This window comes from Mandrillus leucophaeus, unplaced genomic scaffold (assembly GCF_000951045.1).
Source record: "Mandrillus leucophaeus isolate KB7577 unplaced genomic scaffold, Mleu.le_1.0 Scaffold300, whole genome shotgun sequence".
NCBI lineage: Eukaryota > Metazoa > Chordata > Mammalia > Primates > Cercopithecidae > Mandrillus > Mandrillus leucophaeus.
In genome coordinates this window covers 1328306-1344214 of record NW_012103144.1, presented here as the reverse complement: position 1 = coordinate 1344214, position 15909 = coordinate 1328306, and the positions used below count along the sequence as shown (strand labels likewise).

Sequence of the window (15909 nt, the reverse complement as noted above, 5' to 3'; positions counted from 1 at the left end):
AGGTCTTCCTCAAGGGCAACTTATTTGATCCTTTTTTTTTTTCGACATGTTGTAATTACTACAAAGACCAGTTATATTAACGATGTTCAATGCCGTATTAGCTATCCAATGGCAAAATGATTAGCTTAAGAAGGCTTCAATATGTTACAAAAATAATCTAATTTAGTCTAAGAAAGAAAATAAAGCTACAGGAAATTACATTTCTACAAATAATGAGATGTTGCACGATGTACTTTTAAAACGCCATAAACAATGTGTAGTTATTTTCTCTAAGGTAACAGTCTTTAAGATCTAATTGTGCATGGTCATATCTACAAATATAACCCCATCTTGATATTATTGGTTTGTATTAAATTTTGAAAACTTTATTATAACTGACCATTGTCATTGTCTATTATACAGTAAAATTCACCTTACATGTCACTGAACTTCCCAGAATTTGATTAAACATGTTAGTAAATCTATAATAAACTCACAGAGTATAAAGGTAAAAACAAAGCATTCTGCAGCTGTCTCAAACTGTACCAGTGATGCTTACTTCAAACTGCAGCCTTAAATGGTTTGGAAGGAAGAACCTAACCAGGAAAAGTTACCTGTCCCAAAAGTTATGTATTTGGCTATTATCAAGACTTTTGGGTTACATGTATTCACAGCTCAAGCAGTATTTTGATTATGGTATGAATATAACAATGCCACTATGAATATAACAATGCCAATTTATATATATGGCACAGTGATTGATTCAGTCATATGATATGTTAGTAAGTATAATATAGTAATTTATTAATATATTTGCCATACATCTAGAGTCTTTTTAAAGGGTACATGTCACATTCTTTCTGTCCAGCTTTAATCTATTTACAGGAAAGAGTAGAGGGAATGGTTCATCAACCTTGAACTATCAAAATGTTATGAAACGAAACACTAGAAAACTAAAATAAATTTTTTCTCATATATTTAGTATTTTTCACTGTGTTCAGATTCATCTTTCCTTGTCATCTAATTTCTAAAATATTTTCTTCTCTTTTTTAGTATTTTCGTAGATCTCAATAAACTTTGTTTTTCCATAGGACAACAGACAGGCAGGCAAAACTAAGTGTGGATAGCTAAAATAAAAGAAATAAAATAATAATAATAATCCCTTTTGTTCACTCTTGATTACATCTGATGTTAGTAGGCATAATAATTAGTGAGCATATAAAATAAAAGTTTCATTGATTTTAGCTATTAAAATAGCAAGCAATTTTGTAGTTAAGTACTTTTCATATGCTATCACAAAAATTCAAGGATTACTTTTGAATTTTATCCTGTCTTCTCTTACTGAATTGAAGAAATATTGTGAAATAGGAGGCATTTGAAATTATTTTCCATAACACTTTTCAAACATAACTGTAATATCAAGATTGATATTCCAGAAGATATTAACTTCTACATTTGCTATCACAACTTAAAATATCAAATAATTTAACCTACATTGTTTTAAAATCCTCAAATAAATAGAAGAATATTCCTTTCAGTATATGCTTACTGATTATTATGCCTACTGACATCAAATGCCAAATTTTACTAAATGTATAGTTGTGGACCCTGCAAAGCCCCAAGGCCAAGGGGAACTTCTGGGCGGTTGACATAAGCCTGATCCCAGCAGAGTCGCTATGGTGGTAGAACACAGCCCTGTGTAGGTGCTGGCAGAAATGGGGTGCACGCGGAGCCTTCACCAAGGACCTGGGGCCCTACTTGCTGCAAGGTGCGCCCAGTCCCCTGCTGCCACCCAGTGAGGGCTTCAGCATCAAGTCCCTGCTAGGGGACTCTGAGGAGGAGGCACCCTGGTCCCATAGAGCAGCCCAGCTCCTTCAGGCACGGGGAGCAGTGGGGAGGAGGTGGTGCCCACCCCACCCCTGCCCTCTTCTGAGAGGCCTCTGTGGCCCCTTTGCCCCCTTCCCAGCCCCATAAGAATGGAGGGGGAGGCTTCCCAGCAGGGAGCCATGGGGCCCTCGACCTTCTCCACAGAGCCTACAGCCTGGTCTCTCCACTTACTGCAGGACACCTCAGTTCCTGGGTGGCTGTCCATTGGGGGACACAGAGTCTCCCTCTAGGGGCAGCTGCTCACCTCCTACTTGCCTATCTACACTCCCAATGTGGTAATGCCCTTGGCACCATCACCCACCTACTGCCCCCAGTGTCCACTATCAACTGGCCCTGCCTACTGGGGGGGTGGCCTCTGAAACCTGAGGGCCCCCAGGACTGCTCTGGGATCTAGATGTCCTCTTCCAGGAGGTGCCACCCAACAAAAGCATCTATGACGTTTGGGTCAGTCACCCTTGGGACCTGGCAGCTCCTGCCCCAGGCTGGTTGCTCTCTTGGTGCAGCCCACAAGGCTCCTAAGGCAGGGGCTCCTCCTCTCTCCACCTCCCACCCCCAGCTTGTTGATAGGGAGCCAATGCCAGGAGGGTGTCTGTGACCACAGCAGACTCAAACCACCAGGCAGCAGCCTTGCTAAGTGTCCACAGTATTTACTGGACTACCCCACGCGTGGCTATGGCCCAGCTGGGCATGACCCTGATCCTGGTCAGTCATGCCTCTGTTTCCCCTATGCCAGAGGCAAGGCTGGAGGAGCAGGGCTGAGTCTGGAATAGCCCTTTCATGTCTCCTCTTCTCAGTCCACCACCCATCCATCACCAGGTGTCACCTCCCCTCCCGTGCTCCAGGCTGGGGGAGGGAGAGCCTAAGGGTAGATCCAGCCTGAAGTCCTGCCCTCTGTCATCTGTCTGGGAAGAAGGTAGCACCTTTTCTGGGAAAAAGGTTAGGGAGTAGACTGGACCCTACATGGTCTTGGTGGGGGGAAGATAACAGGAATTTACAATGTTTTTTTGTTTGTTTGTCTTTTAAAAAAGATAATAAAGTCCTTATACATGATAGGAACTAAAAACTTTGCTGCTTATTATTACAACTTATATGTAAATATATTCTATCATAATTCATTAGCTTTGTTCATCTTTTAACCATGAACCTGAGTAAACAGAACTATAAAAATTATGCAGATGTTAGTTGCTAAAAAATAAATAAGAAACAGTAATATACTAAGAAAAATTATTCCTCATAGTGTTACCTATAAGGGCAGGGAACATTTATATCTGAAGAGCCTGCAAGGCTTGTTCACAGGATTTTGATGCTTTTATGTTGATGTCATTTTATTCTTTATCATTCCAAACTATCCTCTCTCAGGTTTTTACCACGGGATTGACGACAGAAGCAAAATAACTTCGTGTGTGTGTGTGTGTTTGTGTGTATACTGCTGCATGTGTGTCTATGAGAATATGTAGACAGAAGAAAGCATATGAAGGGATAATTTGTCTATGAATGTCAGACGACGTGTCACATCTTATTTTTTTCTCTCTATTCTTCCTAATTATTCTAAGATCAAATATGTACCACATATGACAAATCACTGACATACAGCATGAGATTACAAGAGAAGTAGCTCTTCATGTTAGCTTAAGGTTAAATTTGTTTAACTATTAGCTGTAGTGCTTAAATTTACATAATCCACTTACATAAAATAAACTCTCAGTTTATATGGGTTTTAAACTACAAAGAAGGGAAAGGAAGCTGAAAACAAAAAAGTCCTTAGAGAAAATAGATTTATCACTAAGAAGTTTCTTTGTATTCCTTCCAGTTCCACCCCTCTTCCCACCATCTTCACTAAATATGAAAATTCATATGAAGCAATGAAGGAAAAAAATCCTCTATCTTTTGCTTCTTGTCATGATATAGTTACAGTCCATGCTGATTTGTTGAGTTGCCATGTTCCCCACAAAGTAACACCGGTTCCAATACACTACTAACATGTAGATTCCCCCATTCTCCTTGTATAAAATCAGTCTCTTGACATTGTTTCCCTATTCTTTCTAAAAGAAATTGCATAGCCAAATTTTATAGGAAGATAAATTTCTGAAGAATTCTACTTCTGAAATTTTAGGAGAGTGAAAATGAACTCACAAGTTATTCTATGCAATTGCTTAGTAATACAAATTCTATTCACTAGTAATACTTTAAAGCATAGGGCTCAAGCATAAAGCATTCACTCAATACTTTAAAGCCCAAGTACCTTTAAAGGTACTTGGCTCTACAGTGAATATAAACAAAAATTACTTAAAAAGGTAAAAAATTACTTTTTTTAAAGGTAAAAACAAAGTCCTTGGTTAGGTCCTATTTATTACATTCTTTGGTATTCAATAGTTTTTAAAACATTCTATCTTATTAAGAATTTAATAAAAAGGAATCTATAAGAATACTTCTTACCCCTTGATCTTAAACAGCTTAATATGGCTACGTTCTTGAGCTCTTATAATTCTTCCTTAAACTTTAAAGAACTGTACATTCTTTCAGAATCAAATGCTGAGAACACCAAAAGTAAAGATAAAACATTTTCTACTAATATCTTTATCAGTTGAAATTGTTCATGTTAGATTATCAGAGTATGAAATTGTTAAATAACAGCAGGCTGATTACTTTTAATTTGCTTCAACAAACAAGAGAGAATCTTCAAAATACAATTCATTGTACATCACCAAAATGTGCACTAACATCAGACTTTCAGAGTACTGGAAAAGTGTTTGTTCCTATTTTTAACACTTATATTTATTGGACCTCTCATCAACCCCACAATTCCTCCAATTGTAATAAATATTTAGGTTACACAACTATAACTATATGAAACTTTGACTTCTGAAAACTAGTAAAGAACTAATACAAAATATGCTTTGTCCATAATCAATCTGCTTTAGTTTAGATAGTACTTGGATGTCTGGGGTCTTTTTCCTTTCGGCAGGGTATTTGTCTTTGAAGAACACAAAAGCACTACTGGTGACTCAAACAAAATTGATGCAAATGCCTTACAATTCATGTAACATAACTAGGGATGTATATTTTGTTACCACATCCACTACAACCCCACATACACCCATACACACACACACACACCCATGTTGATTTATTTGTATAGCTGTTACACTATAATGACATTGTTGAGTAATTGCAACAAAGACTGTCCTGCAAAGCCTGAAATATTTACTATCTGTCCCTTTACAGAATACACTTTCTGATGTTGGACTAAAGGAAGAGAATTTAATATTAGAGGAAACTACTACAAATGTGACTCAGAGTGATCTCTAAACTTATGACTAGGGTTATAAGCTGTATCTGATCGTAGTCCACCCTAAACATTCTGTTGGCAATACTACATAGTAGTCGATCAATACTTAACCCACTGTGACCTAAACTGTATTACAGAAAAAATATTCAGGAAGCTACTTGTATTTTTATACCACAGATAAAGATCCAGCTTATATAAACAGTATTGCCAACTCACCTGATTCTACCCCTGGGGCGCTCAGATTGCTCTGACATAAAGCTTGTGCTGCTGAGGCGTGAGGCACTGCTGGTTCGGGAAATGGCGGACACATCACTGACATCACTATCTGATGATTTGGCAGAGACGTTATCACAGCTTCTGTACTGATCTTTATGTATGTTATACTAAAGATTAAAAACAAGAAAGTGTGAGCTCCATCATTAGACCATGGAAAAGACATAGATGGTGAGATGAATGACTACTTAGCCCACACCAAATAAAGGTGTACCTTCATAAAAGTAGGTGTAGAATCTAAAATAATCCAAATGCTAACATATGATTTCCAATATAAAAACATTATCCTTTGAGTGGTAAGAGATGGCTTAGGAAGACTGAAATATAAATTAAACACAATCATTAAATGCTTGATTAGAAAATTCATTAAATTATTTGTATATACTTAGAACCTCAAAAGTGTATTATTCATTGTTTTCTAGTACATATGCTTCTCTTTTTTGTTTTCATTTTCATTCTTGTCCATTTTATTCACCTTCTACTCTAGTCAAAGCACAGGCTGAGCATTCCTAATCAAAAAATTCAAAATCTGAAGTGCTCCAAAATCTTTTTGAGCACCGACATGATGCACAAAAGAAATGTTCACTGGAACATTTTGGATTTTCAGATTAGGACGCTCAACTGGAAAATATACAATGTATATGGTACAAATATACCAAAATATGAAAAAAAAATCCAAAATATCAAACACCTGTGGTCCCACGCATTTTGAGTAAGGGATACTTGACCTGTATAGACTGGTTCCATCTGTACATACTTTCTGATACTTTCTGAAACTAGTCAATTTAGTTAAATACTTGGCAAGACATTATAGTGTCTAACATTTCTTAAAAATATATAACTTTTCAAAAACAAGGGCTGATACAGACTGAGTAAAGAGGTAGTGACTGGTCTTTACCTTTCTACTATGGCTTCATTAGACGGTTTCAGATTTAACCTAACTTAGTATCAAAATTAGAATACTGGATCCCTATTAAAATTTCATTGTACGTTATATCTTATAATCAAAGATGTCTTTAAATTTGTCTCTGATATTCATTGCCTAAAATTTTAGGAATCAAGTAAAAGATTAAAATACGCAAAACTGTCAAAGCAATTATCTACTCTTATTTCTACTTCACTGTCTTATTGTGATGAATCACACAGTGAATAGCTTATGTATTACATATTATTTATATACATGTTATAATTGTAATAAATAGGTTACATAACTATAAATAACTGAAAGATACCTAAAATGTAAGTAGTTCTCTTAGATACTGGAAGGTAAGATACTATAACTTCTTTTGTAAAACAAAATAACATATGGGTATTTGTTTTTTTGCAAGCAATTAATTTTAGATTTATGAGAAATAAAGTATGAAAATATCAAATGTTTATTAAATCTGTAGAAAAAGTCATCTATCCTTTGTGATGTTCCATGTCAGAGGAATTTTAATGAATTTGAACTATCTTGCCAAAACATACTAAATTAACTGATGCTACAACCTGGGTCTGTATGTACTAAAAAGAAGATTAGACAATAACACTTAAAAAATTATCCTAGAGAAAGGTCTCATGTTTATTCAATAATTTCTTATATGAGAGTAGTTTAGGATTGAAACATTTAAATGTGAGTTTTGTTTTTGTTTTTGGAGACACATTCTCCCCTGTTGCTCAGGGTGGAGTGCAGTGACGTGATCTTGGCTCACTCCAACCTCTGCCTCCCAGATTCAAGCAATTCTCCTGCCTCAGCCTCCCAAGTAGCTGGGACTACAGGCACAGGCTGCCACACCTGGCTAGTTTTTTGTATTTTAGTAGAGATGGGGTTTTACCGTGTTACCCAGGCTGATCTTAAACTCCTGAGCTCAGGCAATCCACCCGCCTTGGCCTTCCTGAATGTGAGTTTCATTTCTTTGCCTCTCATGTGTATGTGTTCGTAAAATAATTTCATATCAGACATAAAAATAATTCCCAATATATAGGATATATATACAATTATTTTTCCCAAGGATTTTTCATAACTGTGTGATTTATCTCACAAGGTCATATGCCAAATTAGAATTTAAAGGAAATTCATATATGTTATTGTATCTAAACTGAGCTATATTTATATGATTTCATGTTTGATCTAAAATTAATGTGATTTAAGATAATGTATTGAAAGCAATGTGACAATATGGTTTACCAGAAAATTCAGTTATATTTAATAACATGATTCTGACTGACACAATTCATTTTAATCAGATCTGTTTTCAGTTTACAGGTATATGTGCTAAAAATTCAATTATGTTTACAGAGTAAAACCTGAATTTAACACTGTTGCTGCATTACAAACACAACTCCTATATTGTTGGTTTTCTGAAACACTGTGCTAAAAGAGAGATGCTATGTAATTATAGTTTCCAAATGTATTGGAATGATACCTTGCCCATGACAGAATATAAAATATTCTCTGTTCTAGGTGTCAGTATTGTGCTGACACCCAGAGCAAATGCTCCCCTTATTTGATATTTGACAATATTAAGCAGTGTACACTAAAGCATATAGGTATGTGAATGTATATGAAAATATTTTTCCAACTAAAGTATTTTTAGTTGGAAATAAGCCAAACGATGGCTTTACTTAAGCCGCCTTTTCTTCACCCTTTTTGTATACAGACCTTGGTTATTCCAGAAAGTGGACAAAAAGGGATTTCAAAAATTATGCCATAATAAACTGTTCTACATTGAGATAAAGAACAATCTATCATTCTGATATGATATCACAGTTTTAATCACATTGATTATTTGAAGAAAGTGAAATACTTTTATATTCACTTTTAACTATTTAATATGTTAACATTTTAATCACTTTGAATTTCATCAGGCATGATCTGTTAAATTTCAAATGTAACAATTTAATATTTTAATGCAAATACATAAAATATATTTTGAAGAACATAATTCCTCAGGAGGAATTTATACCGATCCTACAGAGGGAAAATAAGTCATTGATGTGAGAGAAATAATAAAATACTACTATTCTTAGAAGTAAGTAATAATAAACACTCTTCAGCTACCTACAAAACCCATCACATCACTCTTGGTTGCTGTTCCTGGGTTACAGAAACATAAACATTCTTTAAATTGTGAGTGCCTAAATGTGATTTCACTTCCTTATTATGAATTTCACTTCATCATTAAGGCATGCAACTCTGTATAACACCAATAAAAAAATAGAATGGTGACACATTTCAAGCATACCTAAGCAGCATCGTTGTGCTTTTTCAAAAGCAAAGTTAGTGCTAATTCCTTACTCAGGACGGATGTTAGGGTCATTTAATCTTCTAAAAGAGGTACTAGGTTTCAAGAAGCATCTCAGGAATTATAGCTGTCTGACAATGTTTTGCCCTGAAAAAAGTCCAGCTCTACTAGTGGTTGATTAAAAGTATTCTGAGAATGGTTACTAACTTCTGCTTGGTATAAATTTCAACTAAGGTTTGTAGCTTCATCCAAAATGTCAAATGGATTAAGATACTAAAAAAGAGTCAGTAAAAGACTAAAGTTCAAAATTTAATCAATATAAAATTTGTGCCAATACTGGCTCTTAATTATAGCCATAAAATAGATCTTTGTAAAATAGTTATAAAATATGTGATGTAAAATAATAAAAATGAAAAAGATAATTTCTCAAGTATATGCAAAAGGTTTGAATTAACAAAAATGGCTACTGAAAACAAAAAATTCTATTGTGTTAGTATATAATATAAATATTAGAGATGTGGAGAGTATTTTATCTTCTACTTGACATATAAGAAAAGGTTAATCATTTATTTTATCTTATATAATTTCCTATCCTATATTCTTACAAGTTTTTAAAGCTACCATAACTTTGATCTCATATTTAGCTATTATAATTTTATTTAACATAGTAGTATCTATTCAGTAAGAGTCATAGTACTATATCTGAAAGTAATAGGTTTTAAAATATTCAAATACAATAAGAGAGAGGAAAGGAAAAAGGGTGCCTGTGCAAAGGAGGGAGGAAAGACAGAATATGCTAATTTAATTTTTATGTAAATTGAAAGCCACATGGGAACCTAGAGTAATGTGTTCATTTCAATGATATAAGTAGAACAAAGTCATTCCCTAAGTCCCAAATCCATTGTTCTAGGCCTCTTCACTACACAGACAGGCTCTACTAATTTTAATACAAATTTTAATAAATTACCTCTTTGCTTCTGAGCCCCAGTTTTCATAAATTTGGTAAATAAGTGAGCTGGAGTAGATTTTGAGGTATTTTCAAGTTTTTAATGTTATGAGTCAGAGAATTTGGAGTCTGCCAAACAAGATACACCTACCTTTGGTTTACTATGACTATTAGTGGGGGTTTAGACTTCTGAGTACTTCATTTCATTGATTTTTTGGATCGACTAATTAATGATTAGAGTCCCAGCTCAGGATGATCCAGAAAGGCTTTCAGTATCTTACCCTGATTCTTTACTTGCCTCTTTCTTGTTTCCTATACTGGCTCTACCTCTCCTTGCTGTTCTACTTGACTTCATCTTTTGAAATAAAGCTAAGAAACTGATAAAAACTGTCAGCTTAAAAGGAGCATTTCCACTTTAAAGAAACTTTCAAATAACTGCATCCAACTGTAGAGGGAAATAAAACCCCAAATTACCCTGCCGTCTAATTCAAACTGCATTTGTAGTAAGAAAACAAAAACAATGATGATATCTATGAAGACAGATAAATAGGCTGATTAGGTGATAATACCATAAATAACAAGTTGCAGAGAAGATAAATCTGTACAGAGCTGAAATAGCCAATACTATGGGACATCAAGTTACTTTGCTTACTATTTTTTTGGTAAGACTCTTAGGGAGTTGGGCATCACCAATCACAGTGACCCTCCGCACTGTATCATTTGGAAGCCCTTCTGCACCTAACCTAACACATAAAGTGATAGACTGTATCAAACACACATGCCTCTATGGCAGTCCTGGTGATAAATCATATTTTGTAGCTACCTCTTTTTTTTTTTAGTCACAGAATATATGGAAAGATAATGAACCACTTCCACTGCTTAAAAATAAGTAGGTTTTTCTAGGTCCATATTTCAAGCTAATAATATTAATTTAGTGTAGAGCTTTATTTACTTTTGATTTCTAATAGCTTATTACTTCCAAAAGAGTTTGGTGATATTAAATTACAACAAAGGTCGACCTATAATGGCTGCTGCTACTTTTGTAGTATTCTATAAAGAAAAAAGGCTTTTAAATAAACCAGATAATATATTTGAAATTATAAAGAACAAAAATCTATGCTATTTTATTTAAAATTATCAGATGTTAGCAGTTTATAAACTCCTTAGTGTTTCCTTAGAAAATATTATTGAAATAAAAATTAAATGCTTATTGGCACTTAAAACTATGTAAATTTCAGTTTCTAGAAGTTTGAAATCAGTTACTTTTCTTACTAAAGACAGAGCAATAAGAAATCTATTACATAATTTTTATCATTCACAAATATCAATAGTCAAATATCAATCCAAAGTTGTATTTAAGACTATAAATATATACCTTAATATCTTAAATGCAATATTTAAATGATGTTCAAGCAACAAAATGGCTTCATATATCTTGCTTATTTATGTGAATTTGACTAATGCTAATCAATCATCAAGTGATTTTAATATCAAATATTTATATATTTTTAGAAAAAAATCAAATCCAAGTTAATATTTCAATGAAGTTATAGCATACGAAAATATCAAGAGGAAAGAGGGTTTTTTTTCCGGCTTTGGTAGAAATTATGATGCAGGACTATTATTTAATGATACCTTTTCTTATTTATTTATTTATTTATTTTTTAGATGGAGTCTCGCTCTGTCACCCAGGCTGGTGTGCAGTGGTGTGATCTCAGCTCACTGCGACTTCTGCCTTCCAGGTTCAAGGGATTCTCCTGCTTCAGCCTCCCAAGTAGCTGGGATTACAGGCGCACACCACCACGCCTGGCTAATTTTTGTATTTTTCAGTAGAGACGGGGTTTAACCATGTTGGCCAGGCTGGTCTTGAACTTCTGACTTTAGGTGATGTGCCCACCTTGGCCTTCCAAAGTGCTGGGATTATAGGCGTGAACTACTGCGCCCGGCCCAAATGATACCTTTTCTTATATAATTCGGTGCTTTCTAATCCTGCCTGGTATAGACACTATACATTTTTAAAAGGGAAACTATTTGTTGGATACTACTAATTTTACCTTGGAATACTGCTCGCGATCAAGTTCTTGACTAGAACCAGACCCTGTTGTCTGCTTAAATCGATGCACTTTCATTTTCATCTGTCTTGTTCGCTCCTCCACTACTAAGCTTGCTGCAAAAACACATAATGGAAGCCTATTAAAACACATGAAGAACCTTTCAGGAACTGAATGGTTTAAGATTTCAATGCTTTTGAAATGACTTCAATTAAATAAAATTTAGAAATAACACATGATTAATAAATTAAACAAAATGCAGAATACACAGTACTAGCAACTGTTAATCTAAAGATGAACATGATTCAAATTACACAGAATGGGGAATGTAAATGTTAGTAACAAAATACACTTTATTTCTTGATTTTATATGACATATTTTCAATTTCCTTCATAAATGATTATGTGAAACCAAATTTAATTGTAAAAATATGTTTTCAATTTAAACAACTGTTTGTTGCATGTACATATATAGAGAAAACAAGTATGCATACTTAAAACATCACACATATATGCACATGCTTACATGCATGCACACACCCACTTAACACCCTCGGCTAATAGTAGTCACCTAAAAATTGCTTTAATTAATAAGTATCTACTTTACTGAGGCATTCTTATAAATCGTTAATTTCTGTCAGTGGCTTCTCATGACTTTGTCAGTCCTTAAAACGGACTTACTAAAAGATTAGCTCGCTATTTCTTACGGCTATATCTGGACCACATACATGAAATTTGTAAGTTTGAAAACGAATACATGACTTTTAGCCCTTTAATTTATAATACATAAAGAATGCTTTTAAGCTTTTATCAACCTCCTAAGTAGCACAGGAGGGCAAGAATTGCAGCCTTTGATAAAGTATGAATTGTTCTAAGTTAGAATCTACCATCAGCAACATCACTTCAAAACCCTGCCTTTAAATTTTGCATTTTTACAAATGAAAGAGAAAGAAACAGCTAAGGTACAGTCATGTGTAGGGTAAACGATTCAAAAGCTTATACTTATGTTGTATGAGACCTATGTTTACTTTATACAACATTTGCCAACTTCCCAGACAACTCAACTTCTGCAACAAGTGTTCAGATTTTTAAGTTGTAGGGCTGTGTGTGTGTGAGTGCACGCACATGTATGTGTATGGAAAATTGTTTATTGGTGACTGATGTACTGGGAGCTTTTGCCAAGAGACTAATGGTTTATGAGTTAATGGAAATGTTGACATGTCTGATTGACTTGGCTGCTGATTTTATCTCTTACAAGGAGTTCATAAAGGCATTTGCTGACAATTTTTTCCATTGCAATGACTAAATGTGGCCTACCATCCTTGATTATAAAACGCCAATACATACTTTAAAAAAAGAAATCAATCTGTAACTTTTATTGTGTTCAAGTGCAGACCAATAGCACAAGAGATAATAAAATTTGGAATTTGTGGCTAAGTGTTTTAATCATACTTTTAGCACTAAATTATAAAATGTTTCACTTTGTTTCAATTCAGTAGATAACCAATCTCAAATCCCTAACAACCCTTAGTTATGCAAACTAAGCAACGATACACCCCTGCTTTAATAATGTTGACTTCAGAGATAATAAATTGTGACTACTGTTACCATTACAGGATAGTTCATTGGAGAGCTTGAGAAATGTGATTCAGAAATTCATTACTTTGCTTTGAGTTCTGAGTAAGTCAAATGGACTGCAAATTTAGTTCTGCTCTATAATTAAAGCTTAAAGCAACTCAAAACAATCTCAATTTGCAATAAAAACAGACTTAAATGGTGTTAGCTTAACTATTCTCATAAAATAATATTAACTTTGCTTAAAACTATGTTGACACTGATTAGCCCACAACTTTGCAATCTTTTAGTGCCATGTAATTTTCAGGGTAGATGGTTACTTAGATACTGATAATTATATCCCAATAGCTACTGGCCAGGAGCAGTCTGACACAGATCTAGGGACTGAATCTTGCTAGGACAAAACTTCATTTCTCTAAACATTAATAGGATTACTTAGCTTATGTTATGGCTGCACTTAAATCTTTATTTGCAAAATGTAAAACTAAATCATAAAAAGACAGTGGTAACATAACTAAAATGAATCTAAAAATGGTTCTAAATTATTTCATTTACCTCCCTCAAATCATTACTATACTATATTTATTCCCAATGAAGTTAAAACGGACCTTATTTAATCTGTGAAAGTAAAAAATAATCTCCAAATTAACATTATTATTCAAAATAATGAGTAGATTCCCTTGACTCTCCATCAAAGATGTAGTTGCTACGCTATCCTCACCGCTTGCTCTCAGATTCCAGCAACAAAACCAAAATGCCAATAGCTTACAATTATTTACTCTTAGCAAAAAGCCAGATAATTACATAATATCACACACATTTTTGTAGTACTTTTCATTATTTCCCAGTGACATGTGCCTTAGTGCATATTCTGAAATAACTGTTTATACAAGTTATTGTGCTTCAGTAAAAGTTTTTTCATAATCACTGAAAAATCTTCAGTGTAAACGTGGAGATTCTTTAACTTTGGTAAAGATCTTACATGATTTCCATTTTTATTTTTCAACTATATATCTAGAATAAAATGACATTATTTCTGGATTACAGATGTGTTGAGCCAAATATTAAGACGAATTTAGAAAATAAGATAATCACCACAAATTTGAACAAGAAGGCATGATTCCAATAAGTTATATGATTTATGTGGAGAATAGTAGTAACGAGTAAAAGTTAATTGAAAGGTGACTGTCTCTCTAGTATCTTAGTATAAGTAAAATTAACTGTAACTCAGTTAAAATATCTTCCTTTAAAAAAAAGACTACTATCATTAAAAATTTTATATTATTTTAACAATTTTAAACCCAAGAGCAAAACTAAAATAGTAAATAAAATATTTTCCAATTATCCCACAAATCCTAGCATTACATTCACATTTTAGGAACATTCTGAACGTTAACAGTATTGTAAACTAACTAAATCATTAAAATGCCAGTTGCTATTTCTTTATAGAACATTTAAAACTGGGAGGCTATGGGATTTTTATTTTTAAAAATTTCATAAATGCCACATAATCAAGAGCTAAATAATACCTCTCATTTCTTACAAGAAATATAATTACCATGCAATTTCATTTAGATTTTAAATGAAAATTTAGCTTATGTATAATAAAGTCAAAAGATAAGGATATTTACTATAGACTGTATTTCAGCATTAATTATAGATTTTGTGATTATATATCAAAAATGTATGTATCCTAGTTCCTCAGATGTAATATTGCAATTTTATAAAAATGGGTTTGAAGGGTTGAAATATTTCACTATAAGGTACAAACTGAATTATGTGTCTTATGTTTTAAAAAATGGTATTTTCTAAAAGCACATATTAGTTTACAAAAATGTATATATTGAACAAGATCCATTTTATTTATTCCAACTTTAAATACATTGTTCTTTCCAAGCTGTGGTTTTTTAAAATAATTAATCTATGTATGTCACAAATCAATTCAATGTTAAAATTAAGAAAGTATAAAACTGAAACTTATTTTTAAGAGTTAAATGAAAACCGTATTTGTGAAATAATTTCTTGTCTTCTAAAGCTCAACAAGAAAGAATCTGATTGGAGTATGCAAGATAAGAAAAGCAAATACAATCTACAAAGTACGGTAATTATCACAATTTTCAAATGGAAAGTATTAGTATTAAAAATAAAGATATTAAAATAACTACTTTTCTTTTCAAATTCTTTGCTAAGGATTCCTAACTGAGTGTTATCAATGATCTTTAACAAATCTATGAAGAAACTAAAATCATTCAATAATCTTGTTTGTCCTATATGCATTTTTCTAGATCTGTCCCTTTTGTATTATTAAAAGGCCTATTACTCTAAAAAATACCCTCAAAAATCCTTTAAAAATCTTCCCTAATCCATTATTTAAAAATTTCTATAATATAACATCCTTCATAGATATAATGTAATTTTCTAGGAAACCTCTTTGACTTATCACATATTTGTAATTTGCTTTAAAATATCGTAAATTTTATAGTTATATGTAATTTAGGACCATTATAATTTAAACTTGCATTAATATATTTAAAATATTATTTATAAATTTAATATACTCCCTAACTCATTTTATGAGGCCAACATCATCCTGATACCAAAGTCTGGCAGAGACACAACAAAAAAAGAAAGATAATTTTAGACCAATATCCCTGATGAACATTGATGCAAAAATCCTCAATAAAA

At 33.1% G+C, this 15909-nt stretch overlaps 1 protein-coding gene and 1 pseudogene across 5 annotated transcripts in view; one reads left to right on the top strand and one right to left on the bottom strand.

The window, feature by feature from the left end:
• Window positions 1–15909, bottom strand: part of RIMS1 (regulating synaptic membrane exocytosis 1) — a 501191-nt gene that overhangs the window by 82781 nt on the left and 402501 nt on the right. For 3 of the 5 annotated variants that reach the window (XM_011987097.1, XM_011987098.1, XM_011987099.1), the window contains 2 exons: window positions 11653–11765; window positions 5372–5538 (listed from right to left, as the gene is read on the bottom strand). The exons of the other annotated variants lie outside the window; for them this stretch is intronic. In XM_011987097.1, the coding sequence (XP_011842487.1) occupies window positions 5372–5538; window positions 11653–11765 (280 nt within the window). The remainder of the gene's footprint in view (window positions 1–5371; window positions 5539–11652; window positions 11766–15909) is intronic. 5 annotated transcript variants of the gene reach the window in all.
• On the top strand, window positions 1554–2385 carry LOC105544560 (annotated as a pseudogene).